Genomic DNA, 24,995 nt, shown 5'->3' with positions numbered 1-24,995 from the left:
CCTTTCCAGTTCTAGGAGATAGGTATATCTCCAATTACTATATTAGGGGGAGGGATAGCTCAGTGGTTTGAGCATTGGCCTGCTAAAGCCAGGGTTGTGAGTTCAATCCTTGAGGGGGCCACTGAGGGATCTGGGGCAAAAATCTGTCTGGGAACTAGCCCTGCTTTGAGCAGGGGGTTGGACTAGATGATCTTCCAACCCTGATATTCTATGATCTTCTATGAAAATGAGTGACAGGTACAGAACAAGAAGTGTGTCAGATGTCTTGGTGGCAAGACAAATTATAAGCATGTTTTATTTCAATGTTACATATAAATGTAATATATACAGTAACTGGTGTTTAAACTGTTTTAAGTAGATGCTTAATACCATTAGTATAACAAGGGATCAAAATAAAATTGAGTGCACTCTACTGTTTGCAGAACAGACTTGACATCATGAGTTCTGGTCTTTCTGTCTCTGCCATGCAGTTAATATATGATCCTGCACAAGGCACATCTTTTGTGTTCATTTCCTCAGCTGAAGAATGGGGAAAATACATACATGAGCTGTGCCTAAAGGCTTAGAGGGCAGTTATGGTCAGAAAAATGACTAGTAATAGCTCTAATTTAAAAGGAATCCAAACATCTTAAAAAAAATTAATAAAGTGCCCTGTTTCCCTTGTACTTTTACAAACCCACATTTTCTATTTTTAAAAGTTTTTGTCTGCTGTTGCTTTGTGAAAGACTCATAGAATAGGGGAAAAGTGACCAATCCAGGAGAAATAATTAAAGTGACCCCCTTCTACACACCAAAAAATATGTATTTATTTATTTACTATCCTCTTTCATCTATAGTAATTTTTAAGAGTTATAAATAAGTTGTAAGGTACAAGGCTTTCAGAAAAGTGTAATGTTATTTAAACTTGATAGTGTCCCTTTAAGATATTGCTCCAGTATGCTTACTTTACCACAGCTTTCTAAAAGTCTACTTTCCCAGGGTAAGGAAGGTATTTCATGACTCTTTCAGAATACCATTTACTAAAGTTTTTACTAATTTAATTCCATTAGCTCTGCAGGAACAAACAGTTGTGGAACAGTGAGTGGAATTCTGCTCACCAACTATTATATTTCAGCTGCAAAAAAAACAACTGTTAATGTCAAAACCAGAGAGAATTTCTGTTTGACTTTCATATCCAGGACTTTTTGGGGATGGCAACTCAAAAACTATTTTTTGCTCGTGAACAGAGCATAATAGGAGCAAATATGTCACTCAGATATAGGCACAGCACTTGGATACAATTTTTAAAGTAATTTTTCAGAATATAAACGGCACTTTGTCTTGTTAACTCATTTTACTGGGTGTAGTGCTTGCACTAATAAGTCAGTTGCATTGATGCAAGTGAGACTACTCATCATAGTAAGTACTACTCTCAGGAGCCAGTTTTGCAAAATTAGGACCTTCATTTGTAAAGCATGTTGAATACGTCTATTAAAGAGGTCAGGTATAATTGACTACATTCAATGTAGGCATAAGCATGCACAGCTTCACTTAAAGTCAAAGAGGCACAGCTCCGATTAGGCCACAACTGAATTTGTTACCTCCATCACAAAATTACAGGATTACATTCTATATTAGCAGCTACGAGCTGAGATCCCAATTCTGTTCCATGGGAGCTGAACATATCAGAAACTGGTAGTTTCTGGGTTCAAAGAGATTTTTCACCAACTAACCCACCCATTTCCATCCTTCAGTGAAGGTAGCAGAAATGCTGTCCAAAAGCCAACATTCATTTTTTAATGTATCTAGAGTCACACAAATTCTGAAAGAGTTGAAGCCAAATCCTATAATCCTTGTCAAGTGTGAGTTTTTGCTCGAGGAAGAAGTTAGAATTTGACACAATAGCTTGAGACTAAAACAATAGCTTAATTCAATAAAAGATGCATATGTCTTACAATTAAGAAGCAATACTACTTAAAATAAAAATCATTTGTTTTCATAAATAAGTCTGTATAGCAATAAGTGGTCTTCCACTACATTTTGGAAGCAAAAATCACATGTAATTAAGATTTTAACATCTTAAATGCAATATTTGAGCAAGCAGAAGATTTTTCTACCAAACAAGATCAAGGTACAGCTAATTACTTGGAATTCCCACACACACAAAGCGCCTTTTATCATTTGTATCTGAGAATTTATTCAAAAATATATTTAATATATAAAAAGTATAAAATATTTGCTACTTTGGTTTGGAACCATAGCAGTAGTTCTACTGTGGTTAAGTCTCTACCAGTGTATGTTATTGCTAGAGAAAAGCCCTGAATGGCAAGTTTTCGAGCAAGGAGAAAAAAAATCTAGTGGTAGCTTCTCCATCTATTTTTTCTTTTCAAAATGATTCCTCAATGAAAACAGGCAATTTTATCACTTCTGATAACATATCTGCTCCCACGAACATTAAAGCAGGTATTGCTTTTCTCTGTATTTTCTTCCCAAAAGAAGAGTAAAGTTAGGGCCCCAGTCCTACAGATGCAGATCAGATCACATCACAATAGGACTGGTCATGAGTATCTGGAGAGTAAGAATTTATAGCTGCCATGAAAAATGCCCTATAGAAATTAGTAAAGCAATAATTACTTGGCAGAAAAACATGATTGGGGGATCTAGTGGGAAAAGGGAAGGTGGAAAAGCTCTCAATTTTACCTTTCATCAGACTTTTAGAGATCACAGCACTAGCAGTGAAACCAAATGTGAATTACTACATGTCCCAAGTAATTTGTATTGTGCCATGCAACACGTATTGGACCAGCTATACTTTCTAGCCAACACCAACATCAAAGAGAGAGAACTAAGGCTTCCCTCACACACCTAACATATACCGAGGACTAAAATTCAACTCCTCTTATGCATTGATATATTCACCAATCAACATTAAAAAGAAACAATCCAGATGATAAGAGGAAGGATGAGAGATGCATGCTCAGTGCAGCCATACCCCAACATCAGTCTCTTCAGATGTCAGATGTCTAAGATGTCATGGTATTTTTTTACTGTAAGAAATTAGCACAGTACTTAATCTCTCTTTAAAATCAATCAACAGTCCAGCTAGTTCATGCAGAGGGGAGTCAACATAGCAAGGCAGAAACAAAAAATGGATTTTATACAAAATATAGTTTTATGCAAAATGGCTGCCAGGAGGTGGCAAGGTGTCTCCTCTGTGGTCCAGCTGATCCTGGAGTCGTGCAAACTCAGCAAGTTCATTCAATTCTTGAAATTGCCTGTCTGTTTTGTGGCTCACCAGTGACCTATAGAAGTGGACTGCAAACACAATGAAAATCAATCCAAAAGGAACCATAATAGATGTTGAGGCAATGGCTGCTGCCTCTCCTGGGGTGATGGTAGAATTGTTGTCATGGACTGAAACAAGAGGATGCCTCTTCAGTGGAAGAAATTTCACCCAACACAGCAGCACCACCTCTGCAAGGAAGAGCAAAGTCCCAATGACAGTGGAAAATGCCCAGGCGAGCTCAATGTGCCGGTGCATACGCTCATGCGGAGACTCCTTTACAGAGTTGAGATTGTGCACATTACTAACAGCCTCTATATTTGGAAGAATGCAGGTACTTATCATGAGAGCAAAGAGGTGAACAGCAACAAGCACTGTAGTACAGGCACTGAAAGCTATCAAGAGACCTGGAGGGTAGACATGTGTTGGCTCTAGCTGAACCTCCACCATAGCCACCTGGAAAGGAAGAATAAAGATTTAATACTGAACTGTATATTTTAAGACATCACTTTACAAATAACAGGTTTAACATTAGCAGGTTTAAAGATTTCCAGCTTAGATCAATACAATATTTTAATGATATAATTTAATTCTCACTACGTCTGGACAATGAAAACAGACTTGGCAACGTCACTTACTGATTGTCATGCAGTAGCACTATGCTGCAAAGTTTGGCCTCCAAACACTGCAGGGAAGTCTAAATCAGAGAGTGGATAAATATCCAATTCAAAACTGCACTTTTAAAAAACTAAAATAAATGTGTAATTATGAAATTCACATTAAAGCCTAAATTTATTTTAAATCTATTAAAATAATTTGAATGGAATAAGAAAATATTCAGATAATACATGTTTGCTGCTGAAGTTTTAATAATAAAAGTTAAATCACTGGACTTGTGGAAGTCACTGGCTAAGCTCCTGGAACTAGAGTTTGCTGAAGTGCTAAAGCAGCTTTTGACAGCGTAGCCTCTTCTCCTAGTGCAGAGAATATTCTCTTCATTTCAATAACTAGTTCATTCAAAGCTGAGATACCAATTGGGAGTTGAAAAAGCAAAAAAGCTTCTTTTCCTCTTCAAATTCATGAACAAAAAACAGGAGGATCAGATCTACTACTTCTAAAAATACTGAAGGACATGGTGACCAGAAACAATCAGTTCAATTTGTTAGCTACAGACAATACTTCCTCTAATCAGTTGTTTTAAATGCAATACTGTTTTTATATGAAAAAATAAATGTATATATCCAGCACAGACATTTTTAATCGAATTCCAATTTCCATCCATGCAGCTTGACACAAGTCACAACTAAAAATTTAATAAAGGAAATAAGAAACGTCATCATTATTTTACAACAAAAATGTAAAAAAAATAAGGCTCTGAATAAGTGTTAAACTATGTAATTGCTTAAATTGTGAGAACAGATATAGCATATCTTTCTGGTTAGCAAGAAATACCAAGAGCAATCTAGAGACTATATTTAATTGCAAATAAACATTAATAGCAACCAATGAGAATCAATCTTTCTTTAGGAAAACAAAAGAGTACAAATGCAAAACAAGATTAAAATAGATATTTAGATTGAGGTTTCCTGCTTGCCATGATTTAAAAAAACACTACTGATTTTTAATCAACCACCCTGCCATAAATCCAAACCAAAACCAGTTTACATTTCTCATCATATTAGCCTATAATTGAAACATTTTAACCAATCCTACACTCTGGGCCTCAGGTAGCCAGTGGGGCCATATTTCACTTAATCCATTTCCAAGATACACCTATTGTAAGATGCATTGTCAGTAAAGACAACACATAAGTTAATGCCAATAAAGTAACTGCCCTGCCAATTCCAAGTTAATTTCCATAAGGCAGCCAGGCCTTGAGGATCAACATATTGAGGCTCTGTTAGGCCACAAGGGAAGTGAAACAAATTCTTAAAAAACATAGGAATACTTCACTGAGAGTGTCTTGTTCCTCAGCCATACAAAATTAGTGATTGTCAGTTTATCCATCTCCTGCTGATCTCAACTGCAGGAGTGATGCAGGCTCTAAGGATAAAGTGCATGTCAACACTGCAGTAAAAAAACCCATGGCTTTCTGCTGACTTGGGCTCACGGGGATTGGGCTGGGGAGCTAAAAATTGCAGTGCAGGTTTTTAGACTTGAGCTGAAGCTCAGATTTTTAAGACCAACCACCTTCTGGGGTTTCAGAGACTGGGCCGGGAGGGGCTGGCGTAGGACAATGTCAGCCTTACACCAATCTAGCATTCCTCTGTTAGGGCAGACTGCCTTAAAGCTGCATCATCACTGAAGTCGCACTTAGGAGCACAGTTGCCAACTTTCATGCGGTAAATAAGCACTCCAACTTTCACAATAAGTAAAAAATCAAGCTAATCCCATATCAAAACAAGGCCAAAACAAGCCAATCCGTAAGAACCTGAACACTCTATGTGACTAGATCCCCCCCCCCGAGTGCAGTCTGTGGGCCCGCTGTGAACTTCTGACTCTCTCCCCACCTTGCCCCTGCTTGACGTGAGCCGGCCAAAAAAAGAAGCTACGAACGACAAGCCAAATAAGTAACTACAAGCCAAAAACTAGCCAACAAACAACTCACAAGCCAATTAAGCCAAAAACAAGCCCAATTTCTGCGTTTTTTTTGTGGGTTTGGCATATCTGCTTAGGAGTGGCCAAGGATTTGGGATGAAATCCTAACCCCACGAAATTCAATGTAAATTTGCCATTTACTTCAGTGGAGCCAAGATTTCATCTCTAAGCCTAACAAAGTTCTCTCCCCCTCTGCCATATAAGGCAGAAATGGCTCAATGTTCCTCTACATGTAAATTGAGAGGTTTCCAATCATATTATAGGACCATCAAGTGATGTCTTCTATTACATTTTTCATCTCTGCTAGGCCATCTAAACTATTCCTTTATCCAATGCAGAAATGCCCCTAGCAAGAGAGGAAATTTTAAAAGCAACTCTTTTCAGAGGATTCTTTTAAGCATTTACAGTTGCTTAGAGACTTTAATCCTGGCATTTCTCTTGAAAAACAAATACATTATCCTGATAAATTTGGCTCTGAGACAGAGAAGTTGCTTTTGAGTAAAGCAGAAATACAAGAAAATGTCAGCAAGCAATGTTTGGTCTCCTTTATCAGAGGGCTTGACTAATTTGTCAGCATGTATTTAAATCAGAAACAAAAGTGATAGGCTGTATAAGGAATAGAACAGAAAATACTGAAAAGGTTATACAAAACCATGGAACATTGTCATACTGTGATCAGTTCTAATCATCCTATATGAAAAGAGGATAGAGGAGAAATAGAGAAGAGGTCCATCGGCAGACGACACAAACAGTTTGAGGCATAGACAGGCATAATGAAGAGACATTAAAATTATTGGTATAGTTTAGTTTAGATGTAAATAAGAGGGAAACAATGGAAGCATAAACATAATACATTGTAATAGGAAACAGCTTTCTTTCGCAACAATTAATCTGTGTAATCTGGTGTGTATAAATTTAAAAACAAGAAGTAGATATTTATATGGATGATGACATCCACTTACATTAAGTAGAATTTTTTTTAAAAGAGGGGATCATGCTTCAGGGGATTAACTAGGTTTAGAATTGACTAGGATTAGGACAAAACTTTCCCAGTAGGCAAGTTATTCCATCATTTTCTACTCTGAGTTTTCTCCACTTTCCTTAAAAGCAACTCATACTAGCCACTGCCAGGGACAATCTCCATTTGATGACTGTAGACAAATAGGCCACAAGTCCCCTATTGTAAAAGATATGCTTGTGACTTTATCACATTTTTCCTCTCTAGTCTGTTAACAGCATTTACAAGTCAACATCTGCGATGCAAATCACTGTGGCGGGCCTGGGTTATACTTTGTCTAGACTATGTACTCTCTAAGGTAGCATTCACATAGCCTATACGTAGATATTGAAAGAAGAAGTAATAGATAGGCACTTGCCCTCATCATAAAATGAGGGAAGTGTTTTCAAGTATTTAGTGAAAGACTGCAGGATAAATTAAAGTCCAGTTAAGAGGGAAATTCTACAGCAGCTCTTGAATAATCAGTGTTTACAAATCCTGAGCTTCTTTAATTACATTGCATAAAATATTTGTGTTTTTAATTTAGACTGAACTGGCCAATCCAGATGTTTTAGAACAGGCCCAGGCAATACTTGACAACAGCCAAGAATGAGAAAAGGCTGCTGATAAAGATATGAGAAAAGAATACAAGACTCATTGTTACTTCTTCATTTGAATCATCTTTTTAGATCCATGGTATATGAGACGGTGTGTTTTGTAAAGCAGAGAAGCAGCACCAAAGCCACTTTGGTCTCAAGAAATTAATTAGTTCCTCAAAACTGCCACAATGTAAACTTCATTCTGTATTTCTATTTGGACAGGATCCATTTTACTCAGGAGTTTAGAAGCTGGGGAGGCCTTATAGGAAGAAATAATTCTGTTCATGTATAAATTAAAAGTAAGTGCTGACCTCCTTTGACACTATATTATAGAAACACTATGTCTGATTGTAAACCAATTTCCAGGCTGTTTTAATACCAGATGGCCATGGTCAAATGGGCTGAAAGCCAAGCACACACTATCCATACTTTCATGTTCCAGTCACAAGAATTAAAGTCATGGCACTCTGAATTAAAGTCATTCTGGAAGGTCTGTATTTTTATTTTCTTCAAACCACAGCACTAACTCAATGTAATGCTAGTGCTACTGTTCAAATTAAAAACAGACTAGTACAGATGGGTCAATGGAGATACGTGCTGGCATAAATATCAGCTTGGTATTGCAGAAAGAGGTGCATTCTGCTGGTGGATGCAGTTAGGCTTTTTATATGGACTTGCTTGACCTTGCCTTCTTTCTATACATCCCAAGAGTATCAATTTAGTTTTAAAAATTTCTGTACATAGGGGTAGTTTTACTGGAACTAAGAATCATTTTAATGCTGCACTGAACACCATTTAACAAAACTAAATGAAAATGTGAGATGGAAGCTAGTTTGCAGTCAGACACGGGACTGCCATACTGTAGTGTGTTGTCATTTTTCAGCAAAACAGCCATTCCCAAAACACTACCCATAAATGCCAGGTTTACAATAAAGTCCATTTTGTTATGGGGAGACGATTTCTTCACAAAGTGACTTCTAGTCTTGATCCAAAAGGTTGCAGGTTTCATACAAGAAATGCCTTATAATCCTACAGAAGTATTTTCTAGCTCATCTTAAAAGGGAGGTAATAGTGATCTATTATTATGCCCTGTCACAGCAGAAAAGGATTTCGCCCATCAAAGCCCAAATGAATTGGCCTTTGGTAGGTGAACTAGATATGTAGGGGCTGCCCAGAATAGAATTCTTCCCACATTTGGGGGAGCCATACCTATCACCCACAGGCTCTAGCAGCCACAACCCTCCATATTCCCCCAAGTTTTTTGGCCAAAAGATTCTGAAGTTTACTTGGTCTGGTCATACCTCCACCCTCACTTCCACAGAGTAAGCTACTGCAGAGGACAGCTCTGTGAGATGCTGAGGGGAAGGAGTAGAGTGCCCTTGCCCAGGATCCCCATGGCATGTCCTCCCTGCACAGAGGAATCACAGTGTTTCCATTAGTCTCATAGCCTTTTGTGCCTGCCTAGGGCAGATGGGAAGCTGGATCTTCCTTACATACTCCATAGTAAGTGTGATGGGTTGGATCACAGAAAACCCTTTAGGAACTGCCAACTGATGTGCTGAGACTACACCAGAGACTATTTTCCATGGCAGCTTGGGACTTCATTGTCCTGCCTGGTTTGAGACAAACACTCTAGCCTGCTACAAAACACAGACCCAGGTCTGAACCATGTCCCTAGAAGCTGCAGGCTTAACTGAAAACAGCTTAAGAAGTGTTCCTTTCTCCAACACTCAGGTACCCAGCTCCCAATGGGGTCCAAACCGCAAATAAATCCATTTTACCCTGTATAAAGCTTATCCAGGGTAAACTCATAAATTGTTCAACCTCTATAACACTGATACAGAGATATGCACAGCTGTTTGCTCCTCCCACCCCCCAGATATTAATACATACTATGGGTTAATTAATAAGTAAAAAGTGATTTTATTAAATACAAAAAGTAGGATTTAAGTGGTTCCAAGTAATAATAGACAGAACAAAGTGAATTACCAAGCAAAATAAAATAAAACACGCAAGTCTAAACCTAATACAGTAAGAAAGTGATTACAGATGAAATCTCACCCTCAGAGATGTTCCAGTAAGTTTCTTTTACAGATTAGCTTCCTTCTAGTCTGGGTCCAGCAATCACTCACACCCCTATGGCTACTGTCCTTTGTTTTAGTTTCTTTCAGGTATCCTTTGAGGGTGGAGAGGCTCTCTTTTGAGCCAGCTGAAGATAAAATAGAGGGGTCTCTCAGGGAAATAAACAGACTTCCTCTTTCCTCTCTCCTATGCAAAATCTAGCTCCAAGATGGAGTTCTGGAGTCACATGTGTATGCACGACTCAGTTATAACTGGCAGCAGCCATTGCTCATGTGCTACCTTGAATATCTCCAGGAAGACTTATGTGGATTGTAGTCTTCCAAGATCCATTGTTCATTAAGTGTTTCTTGATTGGGCACTTAATTTGCACATTCCTTTCTCAAGAAGCTGACCAAATGCTTTACTAAGGCTACGTAGTAACAAAGAAGTACACAGTCAATACTGATAACTTCAAATACAAAAATGACAAATGCACACAAATAGAATTAATATATTCAGTAGATCATTCCCTTTGCAGAGATATCTTACATGGCATATTAGCATAAAATACATTCCAGTTATGTCATATATACGTTCATAAGCATATTTCCATAAAGCATTATGGGGTGCAACGTTACACCCTTCTCCTGAACTTACTGCCAGAGACTTGAACACTGTCCTCGGCAGAGGCAGTACATGTAAAATCCCTGTTTGTCTTTGGCCACACTCCCTTTTAGTACCTTTAAACCATATGATGTCATTCATAAGTGTTCTAGCAAGTTTTGGGGTTCCTGGTCCCCAGGTGCCTGAAAATAAGTTGGGGTGTAGTATTGCTTACAGAATGCAGGCAGCAATATCTGTTAAAGTGTAGGTGTCTTCGTATTTAGCCACCAATGCCATGAGGCGGTGTGCCTGTTTCCCCTTCCACACAGCAGCACGGGCCTGTTATGCTTTTGCTGCTCTGCCAAGCTTCCAGTCTGTTTACAGGTATAGACTGAAAAGTAACATGCTTGTGGGTCTTGTCACCATCCCTAGGATGTATAAAAATCTTTTCCATAAATCAGGTATGTCCCACATCTTTAAAGGGTTTACCATTGTGTACTACGATAGGTGCCCTGATGCATATTCTTCTGCCTCTTCGGAGAAGGCTTTTAATTCAGGCATGTGTTTGGGCTTTGGCAAGGAAAGGGTGTACTGCAACCATGCCTGCCCTCAGCCCCTCCCTTTGGAATTTCTTTGGGTCAGACCCCACCCCCTTGTGGAGTTTCATCAGAGCAGAGTAGTTCTTCCCCCAGGCTTGAAGAGACAGTGTTATTTTTTTTTTTTACAAGGGTGGCAGGAATAAAATTTTAATGGATTGCTTTGGATCAATAAGATCTCCTCAGACACCCCACTCTTTGCCCCCAACAGGTCAGCTGGATGGAATTGCCCCTCCAGCAGATCTGACCCCCAGTCTTCCCTTAAAACTAGTTCCACAGGAAAGGGGTCTGGCATCTTCAATGCAGATTTTTCACCCTCCTCCTGGGGAAGAGCCTCCCTGCAAAAGATGGGCAGCACTCTCCGTTCCCCCTTAACCTTCTGTCTGGGCTTCCTTCTGGGTCGGACACTCCCGCATCCCCCAAAAGGGAAGGTGACCCTGGCCCAGGTTTGGACTCACAGCTACCAACTAATGACAGACCCTTCACTGGCCAGCTAAATCCCCCCCCTTTCCCTCAGGTTGGGCTTGCTTCCAGCTACAGAGTCCTTGGGGTCTGTTCCCACTGCAGCGGTCACCAGGACCCCAACTTCCACCTTCAGGACACATCTCTGTGCACCCCAAGGCAGGCCCTGTCCCCTGCAACTTCCTGCCAGTCAGCAGCTGGGATGGCCTCCCTGCTACAAGGTGGAACATTCCCCTCTCCTGGGGACATGATCACAGGACAGGAGCTGGCTTCATCCAGCCCTCTGGTAGGGACTTGCCTTGAGCCCTGGGGCTACAGGAACTGGTTAGACCCATTCCTGCCCCCAAGCCTGCATTCACTGCTATAGGGGAATTAAAGAGGCACTCTCCTATTCCCCGAGCAGTCCATGTGACTTCATCACCCCCCTGAGGCTTTTAGCACAAGACTCATTCTCACTGCTAGCCAAACCTGGGACAGATTCTGCCACATTAAAGATATAATTCCCCAGTAGAAATAGTGCAAAATTGTGTGTGACTGTTGCAACAGTCAGTTCAGCCTGCAAATCACTAGTTTGCATGTATACTTTAGCTAAAGGGGCAAGGACTTCGTAACCTCCCACCAGTTCTAATTCTGCCATTTTCCCGGCAACAAATCCTTCTCCTGGATCAGGTCCCTCCTGACCCCAGAAATCTCTGCTCCTGTGTCTCTTAAACCAACAGTACTTTCCCATTAAGTTGAACAGCATGCACATGCTCACTGCTTGGTTTTGTAGAAGCAAACTTAACAAATCCTATGTGGAAAGAGGCAGCAGCCTGGCTCTGAGAAGCAGCAGCTTCATGTGTTATCTGCTGCCTGCTTGCACTCAGCAAGGGACATGGATTTCTCAGGTACTCAGTGGACTTAGGATAGCACCTCGTGGGCTCCTCTGCTCCTACAGGAGATTTGGGATGAGTAATATAGGAATGGGGAAGTGAATGCCCAGCCTCCTTTTTTCCAGGGGCAAAACAGTGATTTTTCTTTTCCCCAACCCTGTACCCCCCTGCCAATAGTTTAACTGCAGCTTTTGCTTGCTTATAAGAGTCTGCAAAACCGCTAATTCACCCATTGCATTCACCTTTTTGTCCCACAAATACTGTTTTACATCATTACTGCACATATTCAGGAACAATTCCTGAGTAACCAAATCACACACTCCTTCAAAGCTTGTAATGCCTTTTCCCCTCATCCACTTATCTACCAAATCTCTCATTTCATTTACATAAGCCACATTACTCAATCTAGATCCCCTCTTAAGATTCCTGAATTTAACCCTGTAAGTTTCAGGCGTAATCTGAAATTGTTTCAAGACCAGTTCCTTAAATTTACCATAGCTAGAAGCATCAATAGGCTTATTGAATATGCCCAGAGCTCTGCCAGTCAATTTTGCTATCAATGTGGTCATCTTTTGAACTTCAGGAATTGCATGGAGGGTGCACAGTCTTTCAAAGGTGATCAAATATTCGTCAGTATCCCTGGATTCATCATACTGTGGACGTAGTCGCTCCCATTTGTGGATTTTTGGGGAAGTGGAGCTAGCAGCTGGAGGGTTTTGTCTTGTCCACTCCATAACAGCTAGTTCATGCTTCTGGGCCTCAATCTGGGCCTGTATTCCTTTGTCTCTTAACTCCAGGGCTTTTTTTGTCCCTTAATGCTTCCGCTTCCATAGCCCTTTTGTGGGCAGCTTCCTCCCTGGCTGCCTCTGCATTAATTTCCATTTGTTTTAATTCCATCAGTCTTTTATGTTCATTTTCATTCTCAGCCATTTACAACCTGTGCAGTTCTAGCTTTTTCTGAGCCTCACTCTCACTCATGTTGCTGATTTTCCTGCCCCTATTCTCTTCCCTAAAATAAGCAAACACAAAATAACAAACCAGTAACCACTTTGTCTGTTCTCCAGCCACAAGCAAACTCACTTAAAATCACTACCTGTATCTCAAAGCAATCAGCTGTGCACAGACCCTGCTCGACTACGCCACTGTGACAGGTTGGATCACAGAAAACCCCTTGGGAACTGCCAACTGATGTGCTGAGACTACACCACAGACTGTTTCCCATGGCAGCTTGGGACTTCAGTGTCCTGCCAGGTTTGAGCCAAACAGGCTAGCCTGCTGCAAACCCAGACCCAGGTCTGAACCACATCCCCTAAAAGCTGCAGGTTAAATTGAAAATAGCTTAAGAAGTGTTCCTGTCTCCACCACTCAGGTACCCGGCTCCCAATGGGGTCCAAACCACAAATAAATCTGTTTTACCCTGTATAAAGCTTATACAGGGTAAACTCATAAATTGTTCATCCTCTATAACACTGATAGAGAGATATGCACAGCTGTTTGCCTCCCCTCCAAGTATTAATACATACTATGGGTTAATTAATAAGTAAAATGTGATTTTATTAAATACAAAAAGTAGGATTTAAGTGGTTCTAAGTAGTATCAGACAGAACAAAGTGAATTACCAAGCAAAATAAAATAAAACACGCAAGTCTAAACCTAATACAGTAAGAAAAGTGATTACGGATGAAATCTCACCCTCAGAGATGTTCCAGTAAGTTTCTTTTACAGACTAGCCTCCTTCTAGTCTGGGTCCAGCAGTCACTCACCCCCCTATGGTTACTGTCCTTTGTTCCAGTTTCTTTCAGGTATCCTTTGGGGGTGGAGAGGCTCTCTCTTGAGCCAGCTGAAGACAAAATGGTGGGTTTGCCCAGGGAATTAAATAGACTCTCTCTTGTGGGTGGAGAGCCGCTCCTCTTTCCTATGCAAAATCCAGCTCCAAGATGGTGTTTTGGAGTCACACGGGCAAGTCACATGTGCATGCATAACAGTTTTTACAGGTAGCCATTGCTCACATGCTATCTTGAATGACTCCAGAAAGACTTAGAGGACTCCAATCCACATAAGAGCACTTAATTTGCATATTTCTTTCCCAAGAAGCTGACCAAATGCTTTATTAAGGCTATTTAGACTCAAACAAGTACACAGCCAATATTCATAATTTCAAATACAAAAATGACACATGCATACAAATAGGATGAATATATTCAGTAGATCAAACACTTTGCAGAGATGTTACATGGCATATGTAGCATAAAACATTCCAGTTATGCCATATATACATTCATAAGCATATTTCCATAAAGTATTATGGGGTTCAACATCACAGTAAGCTATAATAAATTTAAAAAAAACATGTTTTGAAATACCCAGTCCTCTCATAACTATGTATGGTCTTAGCAGAAGCCACCACTGTACTTAACAGTTGGTGCTCTAGATAAATGTTATCAAGTAAGCCTGAGAACCCCTCTGTGTGACCAAAAGGAACATCTGGTAAATAGAAGGCAAAGTATAAGCCTAGCTCTACCACCACCTCTCTCTCTCACTCTTTCAATAATTTACTTAACCCTAGAGCAGTGGCTCTCAACCAGGGGTCTGGAGCCCTTTGGGGGGCCACAAGTAGGTTTCAGGGAGGCTGCCAAGCAGGGCTGGCATTAGACTTGCTGGGGCCCAGGACAGTAAGCCAAACCCACCTGCATGGGACTGAAGCACACGGCCCAATGCCCTGCCACCCAGGGCTGAAGCCTAAGCAACTTAGCTTCAGAGGGCCCCCTGTGGCATGGGGCTTGGGCAGTTACCCTGCTTGCTACCCCCTAATGCTATCCCTGGCTTTTACATGTAGAAAAATAGTTGTAGCACAGATGGGCTGTGGAATTTTTATAGCAAGTTGGGGGGGCTCAAAGAAAAAGGTTGAGAACTCCTGCCGTAGGGTATGCATCATTAGGTTCAAGTCAAAGAAGGCATGCTAGTTTACATTAGATATGTTTCCAAATTGGTGCAAGAGAGATATATGTACCTTTTGCAGAGAACTGCTATGAGGAGTCATGTGTGTAAAGCACACAAATGCCATGTTACATCAGAATGTCTGAAGCTGATTAATGAAAAACAAAAACCACTATTAATCAGTGACTATGCGATTAGCTCATCTGATTTACACTGCACTTCTGAATGTCAATAAAAATGAGAATATATTCTTGTTGAAGGTTCATTCAACAGACTCCTCAAAGTCTAACTTAAGTAGGAACCTCCTTTAAAAAAATATAGTGAGTAGAGAACAATATCAAGGTTAGGCTTAGTCCCAAAAATAAAGCAGTGTTAAAGTGGGGAATGAGACTGTGACTACATTATTCTCTTTACGCTATTTGTGGAGCCGGGAAGGGTTTTGTCTGCACCTGGTAGCCCATGGACCATATTGCACTCAAGACTCTGAATGATGAATCACTGAACACTTAAGAGGATATCTTCACTAAGCTGAGATTATTACTGGCACCGTGTAACAAAATGGATTAAAATGAGTGACAGGTACAGAACAAGAAGTTTGTCAGATGTCTTGGTGGCAAGACAAATTATAAGCATGTTTTAGTTCAATTTTACATATAAATATAATGTATACAGTAATTGGTGCTTAAACTGTTTAAAGTAAATGCTTAATACCACTAGTATAAACAAGGGGTCAGAATAAAACTGAATGGACTCTACTGTTTAGAGAACAGACTTGACATCATGAGTTCTGGTCTTTATTTGTGCCTCTGCCATGCAGTTAATATGTGTGATCCTACACAAGGCACATCTTTTGTGTCCATTTCCCCAGCTGAAGAATGGGGAAAATACATACATGAGCTGTACCTAAAGGCTTAGAGTGCAGTTATGGTCAGAAAAATGACTAGTAATAGCTCTAATTTAAAAGGAATCCAAACAGCTTAAAAAAACATTAATACGGTGCCCTGTTTCCCTTGTACTTTCACAAACCCACATTTTCTATTTTTATAAGTTTTCCCCTGCTGTTGCTTTGTTAAAAACTCATAGAATAGGGGAAAAGTGACCTATTCAGACGAAATGGTGAAAGTGACCCCCTTCTACACACACCACAGGAAGGGGCAGAGGGGCGGGTATTTATTTTCTATCCTCTTTCATCAGCCACACCATCACCGGTTCATTCACCTGCACATCCACCAATGTAATATACGCCATCATATGCCAGCAATGCCCCTCTGCTATGTACATCGGCCAAACTGGACAGTCTCTACGGAAAAGGATAAATGGACACAAATCAGACATTAGGAATGGCAATATACAAAAACCTGTAGGACAGCACTTCAACCTCCCTGGCCACACTATAGCAGACCTTAAGGTGGCCATCCTGCAGCAAAAAAACTTCAGGACCGGACTTCAAAGAGAAACTACTGGGCTTCAGTTCATCTGCAAATTTGACACCATCAGCTCAGGATTGAACAAAGACTGTGAATGGCTTGCCAACTACAGAACCAGTTTCTCCTCTCTTGGTTTTCACACCTCAACTGCTAGAACAAGGCCTCATCCTCCCTGATTGAACTGACCTCGTTATCTCTAGCTTGCTTGCTAGCATATATACACCTGCCCCTGGAAATTTCCACTACATGCATCTGAGGAAGTGAGTATTCACCCACGAAAGCTCATGCTCCAAAACGTCTGTTAGTCTATAAGGTGCCACAGGATTCTTTGCTGCTTTTACACATCCAGACTAACAGGGCTACCCCTCTGACACTTTCATCTATAGTAATTTTTAAAAGTTGCAAGGTACAAAGCTTTCAGAAAGTAATTGTATTTAAACTTGATAGTGTCCCTTTAAGATATTTGCTCCAGTATGCTTACTTTACCACAGCTTTCTAAAAGTCTACTTTCCCAGAGTAAGGAAGGTATCACTAGATTTATCATTTTCAACTCAGTAAAGGATGGGCGACTGGGTTTTGTGCTCAGGCTGGTAAATTTTCATGACCATTTCAGAATACTGTTTACTAAAGTTTTTACTAATTTAATCCCTTTAGCACTGCAGGAACAAACAGTCCTGTTCCGTGGGAGCTGAACATATCAGAAACTGGTAGTTTCTGGGTTCAAAGAGATTTTTCACCAACTAACCCACCCATTTCCATCCTTCAGTGAAGGTAGCAGAAATGCTGTCCAAAAGCCAACATTCATTTTTTAATGTATCTAGAGTCACACAAATTCTGAAAGAGTTGAAGCCAAATCCTATAATCCTTGTCAAGTGTGAGTTTTTGCTCGAGGAAGAAGTTAGAATTTGACACAATAGCTTGAGACTAAAACAGCAGCTTCAGTCAATAAAAGATGCACATGTCTTACAATTAAGAAGCAATACTACTTAAAATAAAAATCATTTGTTTTCATAAATAAGTCTGTATAGCAATAAGTGGTCTTCCACAACATTTTGGAAGCAAAAATCACATGTAATTAAGATTTTAACATCTTAAATGCAATATTAGAGCAAGCAGAAGATTTTTCTACCAAACAAGATCAAGGTACAGCTAATTACTTGGAATTCCCACACACACAAAGCGCCTTTTATCATTTGTATCTGAGAATTTATTCAAAAATATATTTAATATATAAAAAGTATAAAATATTTGCTACTTTGGTTTGGAACCATAGCAGTAGTTCTACTGTGGTTAAGTCTCTACCAGTGTATGTTATTGCTAGAGAAAAGCCCTGAATGGCAAGTTTTCAAGCAAGGGGAAAAAAATCTAGTGGTAGTTTCTCCATCTATTTTTTCTCTTCAAAATGTTTCCTCAATGAAAACAGGCAATTTTATCACTTCTGATAACATATCTGCTCCCATAAATATTAAAGAAGGTATTGCTTTTCTCTATATTTGCTTCCCAAAAGAAGAGTAAAGTTAGGGCCTCAAACCTACAGATGCAGATCATACCACATTGCAATAGGACTGGTCATGGGTATCTGGAGAGTAAGAATCTATAGCTGCCATGGAAAAGACCCTATAGAAATTAGTAAAGCAATAATTACTTGGCAGAAAAAACATGACTGGGGGAGCTAGTGGGAAAAAGGAAGGTGGAAAAGCTCTCAATTTTACCTTTCATCAGACTTTTAGAGATCACTGCATTAGCAGTGAAACCAAATGCTAATTACTACATGTCCCAAGTAATTTGTATTGTGCCATGCAACATGTATTGGACCAGCAATACTTTCTAGCCAACACCAACATCAAAGAGAGAGAACTAAGGCTTCCCTCCCACACCTAACATATACCAAAGTATATGTTAGGGGTGGGAATATACTAACTTTCAACTCCTCTTATCCATTAATATATTCACCATTCAACATTAAAAAAAACAATCCAGACGATAAGAGGAAGGATGAGAGATGCATGCTCAGTGCAGCCATACCCCAACATCAATCTCGTTAGATGTCTAAGATGTCATGGTATTTTTTTACTGTAAGAAATTAGCACAGTACTTAATCTCTCTTTAAAATCAATCCCAGTCCAGCTAGCTTATGCAGAGGGGAGTCAACATAGCAAGGCAGAAACAAAAAGTGGATTTTTAAACAAAATACAGTTTTATACAAAATGGCTGCCAGAAGGAGGCAAGGTGTCGCCTCTGTGGTCCAGCTGATCCTGGAGTCGTGCAAACTCAGCAAGTTCATTCAATTCTTGAAATTGCCTGTCTGTTTTGTGGCTCACCAGTGACCTATAGAAGTGGACTGCAAACACAATGAAAATCAATCCAAAAGGAACCATAATAGATGTTGAGGCAATGGCTGCTGCTGTTCCTGCTCCTGGGGTGATAGTAGAATTGTCACAGACTGGATTACTGCAAGGCATCCCTTGTGGAAGAAATTTCACCCAACACAGCAGCACCACCTCTGCAAGGAAGAGCAAAGTCCCAATGACAGTGGAAAATGCCCAGGCGAGCTCAATATGCCGATGCATACGCTCATGCGGAGACTCCTTTACAGAGTTGAGATTGTGCACATTACTAACAGCCTCTATATTTGGAAGAATGCAGGTACTTATCATGAGAGCGAAGAGGTGAACAGCAACAAGCACAGTAGTACAGGCACTGAAAGCTATCAAGAGACCTGGAGGGTAGGGATAATTGGTTTCTAGCTGAACCTCCACCATAGCCACCTGGAAAGGAAGAATAAAGATTTAATACTGAACTGTATATTTTAAGACATCACTTTACAAATAACAGGTTTATCATTAGCAGGTTTAAACATTTCCATTTTAGATCAATATTTTAATGATATAATTTAAATTCTCACTACATCTGGACAATGAAAACAGACTTGGCAATGTCACTTACTGATTGTCATGCAGTAGCACTATGCTGTAAAGTTTGGGCTCCAAACACTGCAGGGAAGTCCTAATCAGAGAGTGGATAAACATCCGATTTAAAACAAATTCAAAACTGGATTTTTTAAAAACTACAATAAATTTGAAATTATGAAATTCACATTAAAGCCGAAATTTATTTTAAATGTATTAAAATAATTTGAATGGAATAAGAAAATATTCAGATAATACATGTTTGCTGCCGAAGTTTTAATAATAAAAGTTAAATCACTGAACTGGTGGAAGTCACTGGCTAAGCTCCTGGAACTAGAGTTTGTTGAAGTGCAAAAGCAGCTTTTGACAGCAGTAGCCTCTTCTCCTGGTGCAGAGAATATTCTCTTCATTTCAATAACTAGTTCATTGAAAGTTGAGAAACCAATTGGGAGTTGAAAATGCAAAAAAGCTTCTTTTCCTCTTCAAATTCATGGACAAAAACAGGAGGATCAGATCTACTACTTCTAAAAATACTGAAGGACATGGTGACCAGAAACAATCAGTTCAATTTGTTAGCTACAGATAATACTTCCTCTAATCAGTTGTTTTACATGCAATACTGTTTTGATACGAAAAAATAGATGTATACATCCATCACATTTAAGGTTGTTTTTATTTAAGTAAATTTTTAAAAATACACAGACATTTTTCATTGAATTCTAATTTCCATCCATGCAGCTTGTCACAAGTATAAATTTAATAAAGGAAACAAGAAACATGTCATCATTATTTTACAAGAAAACAATGTAAAAAAAATAAGGCTCTAAATAAGTGTTAAGCTATATAATTGCTTAAATTTTGAGAACAGACATGCTATATCTTCCTAGTTAGCAAGAAATACCAAGAGCAATCTAGAGACTATATTTAATTGCAAATAAACATTAATAGCAACCAATGAGAATCAACCTTTCTTTAGGAAAACAAAAGAGTACAAATGCAAAACAAGATTAAAATAGATATTTAAATTGAGGTTACCTGAAAAACAAACAAACAAACTACTGATTTTTAGTCAACCACCCTGCCTTGAATCCAAACAAAAAACCAGTTTAAATTTCTCATCACTTTAGGCTATAACTGAAACATTTTAACCAATCCTACACTCTGGGCCTCAGGTAGCCAGTGGGGCCACATTTCACTTAATCTATTTCCAAGATACACCTATTGTAAGATGCATTGTCAGTAAAGACAACACACAAGCTAATGCCAATAAAATAACTGCCCTACCAATTCCAAGTTAATTTCCATAACGCAGCCAGGCCTTGAGGATCAACATAGTGAGGCTCTGTTTGGCCACAAGGGAAGTGAAACACATTCTGAAAAAAAATAAAAAGTAGGAATACTTCACTGAGAGTGTCTTGTTCCCCAACCATACAAAATTAGTGATTGTCAGTTTATCCATCTCTTGCTGATCTCAACTGCGGGAGTGATGCAGGCTCTAAGGATAAAGGGTATGTCCACACTGCAGTAAAAAATCTCGTGGCTCTCTGCTGACTTGGGCTTACAGGGATTGGGCTGAGGGCTAAAAACTGCACTGCAGGTGTTTGGACTTGCGCTGACGCTTGCTCTGGGGTTTCAGAGGCTGAGCTCCAGCTTAAGCCCAAACATCTACACCACAATTTTTGGCCTTGCTATCTGAACCCTGTAAGTCTGAGTCTGCTGACCTGGGCCAGCCATGGACACGTCACAGATCTTTTATTGCAGTGTAGATGTGCCCTAAGATACATAGGGCCCAAAGCATAAAGGGCTTCTTCACTATGCTAAGGATATCCAAATGAGAACAGTGAAGAGGGTTGGGAAGGCTGGAAGGAAAATCAGTATTTCTACTACACTCTGCCTCTGGTCCCCAGACATCTAGAAAGCCACTCCCCACCTACATGGGAGAGTCGAGGACTAGGTCCTCTCCTCTCAGGTCCAAGTATATTAGTAAAGCTGTATGAACTAGCATGTGGTCACCATGCATAGCTGCAATCCTCCATTCCCAAAGGTTATAGTGGAACAACCCCCAGCAGGAACCATGGGAATTGCAAAGCCAACGAAGCCATGCCTAAAGGCCTCCATGTGGATGACCCGGTCTTGCAATGATGTCCCAAGGTCCAAAACAGATCTCAGAACATCCACGGGTTTAAGAGGTGAAACTCCCTTGCAAATCTGTAAGTGGGCAGGAAGAACCGCACTCTGGCTGTATGACTTGTAGGAAACTCGTTGAGTGAAGATTTGGAGCTAGTCTCTCAGGTGCACTAGAGCAGCATTTGGCAAACCAGGGGAAGGGGGACTTGTGTAGGTTTAGGCCATCTTTATTTCCCCTGATTTTGGAGAATGCCTAAGGCACAACCAAACTACTGGGGGTGGAAGCACCCAGGGATGCTCTAACTTGAGGAGGGTTTTTATCACCTATATAAGGGTCTGTTTTACAAGCCAGGATTATCAGAGTGCACCCCAATTTTTCCCTTCTTGCTCTCACTCCAGAATATCCCCTATGCCAGCTGGGCCAGGCATAGGACAATGTCAGCCTTACACCAATCTAGCATTCCTCTGTTAGGACAGAATGCTTTAAAACTGCATCATCATTGAAGTGACACTAAGGAGTGGCCAAGGATATGGGGTGAAATCCTGACCCCAACAAATTCAACGGAAGTTTTGCCATTTCCTTCATTGGGGCCAAGATTTCACCCCCGAGCCTAACAAAGTTCTCCCCTACCTTTGGCACATAAGGCAGAAGTAGCTCAATGTTTTAAATGTAAATTGAGAGGTTTCCAGTCATATGATATGACCATCAAGTGAGTCTTCTATTAGATTTATCATCCCTGCTAGGCCATCTAAACTATTCCTTTATCCAATGCAGAAATGCCCCTAGCAAGAGAGGAAATTTTAAAAACAACTCTTTCAGAAGATTCTTATGGGCATTTACAATTGCTTAGAGACTTTAACCTTGGCATTTCTCTTGAAAAACCAAATACATTATCCTGATAAATTTGGCTCTGAGACAGAGCAGTTGCTTTTGAGTAAAGCAGAAATACAAGAACATTTCAGCAAGCAACATTTGGTCTCCTTTATCAGATGGCTTGATTAATTTGTCAGCATGTGTTTAAATCAGAAACAAATGAATAGGGAACTTATGAGTGTACATACATGTATTTAATCATCAGGGCTAAATTAATACATACTGAGATACTAGTTCTCTCATATTAAAAGTCACTGAAATAATTGGAACTAGTGTCTCCCACCAGTTCACTCCAAATATTGTCTCATCATGTCCCATTAGTGATTTAGACCAAAAAAATATATATATTGAGTACTGTATAAATTAAGTGCATCAGTCTTGTTCACAGAATAAAAAAGCCTTCAAACTGTAGAGTACTATGAACACACCAAGCAATGCAAACAAAAAGAACTAGAAATGGAAAAAAAAAAATGCAGCCATAAGAAGTAGCAGCAGACAATTAGTCACTTTCCCTTAGCTGTATCAAACTAAGTCTAATTAGATTTCCTGTTCATTATATTAGTATTGAGATGCCGAAGGACACATCAACTGGAAAGGATCACTGGATGCATTTGCCAACTTATGTTTTTACGCAAACAGGTACAACATGCATTCAAGGCCTGTTACCAAGTTTTTTCTTCATTGAAAGCTTTAATTGTCCTAGGTGTGGCTGATCTGATGTGATCAATAGTTAGTTTCACATGTTACAATATACTCTTGAAAGGATAAATGTACAGACCTTATGATTTAGTTTACTACTAGATTATAAAAGTTTTTAAAATGTGGTTTCTCAACTGTGAGAAGTTTCACATTTTAGACACAAATGTGTGGAAGGAAATGCCTCAAGATATACCATGACTGGCCACATACACAATATTTATTTTATCCCAGACTATGAAGGTTTGATCTAGAGCAACTTTTTCAAACATCAGAGCACAAGTTTTAACTGGTTATTTGTGGAGCTCAGATCTAGGGAACAGGCAAAAAGCTTTAACTGGACCAGGTTAGACAGGAGTCAGTCTAACACACACACATACTTGTATGCCTCTTCTTCCTCCTCTTCACTGCTGGTGCTCTCTTTTTCTGTCCCAATGAATGTAATGGAATGCTGGGGGATACTAGGCATGTTCAGCAGCAAAGTAGATGTATTCTATCTACAGCGTTTATATTCACTAAGCAGTGAAGAGTTTCATTTTCATGCACATTAATTTATTCTTTCTCCATTACTTTACTGGTGTTTGTCTTGAAATTTGACAGCTTAGCTGCCAACTCTATTTTAGCCTCAAGAACATTCCATGATTTAAAGACAGCTCAGATATTCTGTGCTAATACTTGAAGGAAGATTAACATGACCAAAACAGACTCCAAGTAAGCTTCATCAAATGGATAAGATGATAAAGACTCCATGCCTTTTAAAAAAATAACAGTTTAAGAATCAAGTATTTAATTTGCCCTTCTAGCCTAAAGTAAGTCTCATGCATCAGCTAGTCAGTTTCCATGAGATGCTGATTAAACACATTTAATTTCAGAAGGAGGCAGGAATATTTGGAATTCCAACATGCCCTCTGTTCTTGGGCATCTGATTGCTCCCTCTAGAACTATTTAGGGTGCTCACATGAGCACACCACACAGAGCTACCTTAATATCAAAAAGGAGGGATGCAAAACAAATGCACTTCCTCTTTTTGATTTAGGGTAAGTTTATCCCGGGCTGCAAAGAGAGTTGGGGAACCACGTTTAAGATGAAGTGCTCAGACACTGTTTCCAGTTTGGCATTTCCCATCTGGCATTTCCCATATTCACCAGCAAAACAAAACCTTGTAAGAAACTGATTTAGCTGAAACAACATTCAAACAGTCCTTTAACTTTGTCCCTGGCTCAGCACAAATGGTGGCAATAAAAAAGCTGCAGAAAAGAGGGGCATTAGATTTATAGACAGTTCACAAAGCTGTTACTGTGTTGGATGATCATGTTATAAAACTGTTTGGTTTTTGCCAAAGTGGCTGGCACCAAACTGGATGCTACTAACCATGTCAAAAAACCAGGATATGCCTTGTTTAAATCAGATTACAGGTTAAACCTTCGTTCCATCCACCCAAGCAAAGTTTCAGTTTTTAAACTGGTTGGGTTGCTTTTATAGCATGGCTGCTTAATATCATAAATTTTGTTGCGGAGACAGGCAATTATCACAAGAGGTCAGTCAGAATCCAGTGCAGGAGCAGGAAGGGTGTAGCTTCCTCTAGCTCATAGAAAGTGTGCCATGTGATTACTGTGAGCAAACTTGGGACTGTCCTTTTTTTATAGAGGAACTACTGCTAGTGTCAATACATTTTTAAAAACTGTCCCAAGTGTCAGCCTTTTGGATTAAATAAATCTAATTGATAGCACGGCAGTCACCTTGCAAAGACCACCACTATGTGTAGCACCAATTAGCCCCATTTTTGGCTCTCTTAGTAGAGAACAATAAATGAACCAACCACATAGTGCCGTGATTCCTGTCACCATTTCCTGACTTTTCCCTCAGGCCTGGAACCAGCTGGGTAGATACAGACTATATCAGGTACTGTAATAGGAAAAAATTAACTTGGAGCCAAGATGAGTAATAGGAGGGCTGTCAGGGAGAACTCTGTTCC

General features: G+C 39.7%; 1 protein-coding gene across 7 annotated transcripts in view; it reads right to left on the bottom strand.

The window, feature by feature from the left end:
- Nucleotides 1-254: 254 nt before the first annotated feature.
- ORAI1 (ORAI calcium release-activated calcium modulator 1) overlaps nucleotides 255-24,995 on the bottom strand; it is a 38,397-nt gene continuing 13,656 nt past the window's right edge. The window contains exons 2-4 of one of the 7 annotated variants that reach the window (XR_007769479.1): nucleotides 19,361-19,420; nucleotides 18,127-19,182; nucleotides 255-2,679 (exon numbers count right to left, since the gene is read on the bottom strand). Coding sequence is in view for 5 of the 7 variants with exons in the window: in XM_050923967.1 (XP_050779924.1) it covers nucleotides 3,152-3,718; nucleotides 20,608-20,628 (588 nt within the window). In the remaining 2 variants the exon portion in view is untranslated. Of the gene's footprint in view, nucleotides 3,719-3,900; nucleotides 3,960-17,195; nucleotides 19,183-19,360; nucleotides 19,421-20,607; nucleotides 20,697-24,995 lie in introns of those variants that run through there. The other 6 variants (XR_007769478.1, XM_050923967.1, XM_050923969.1 and 3 more) reach the window with 6 other exon arrangements.

The sequence above is a fragment of the Gopherus flavomarginatus genome, chromosome 15, assembly GCF_025201925.1.
Source record: "Gopherus flavomarginatus isolate rGopFla2 chromosome 15, rGopFla2.mat.asm, whole genome shotgun sequence".
NCBI lineage: Eukaryota > Metazoa > Chordata > Testudines > Testudinidae > Gopherus > Gopherus flavomarginatus.
Note: the sequence above shows the minus strand (reverse complement) of the source record. Positions and strands in the feature narration are given on the sequence as shown.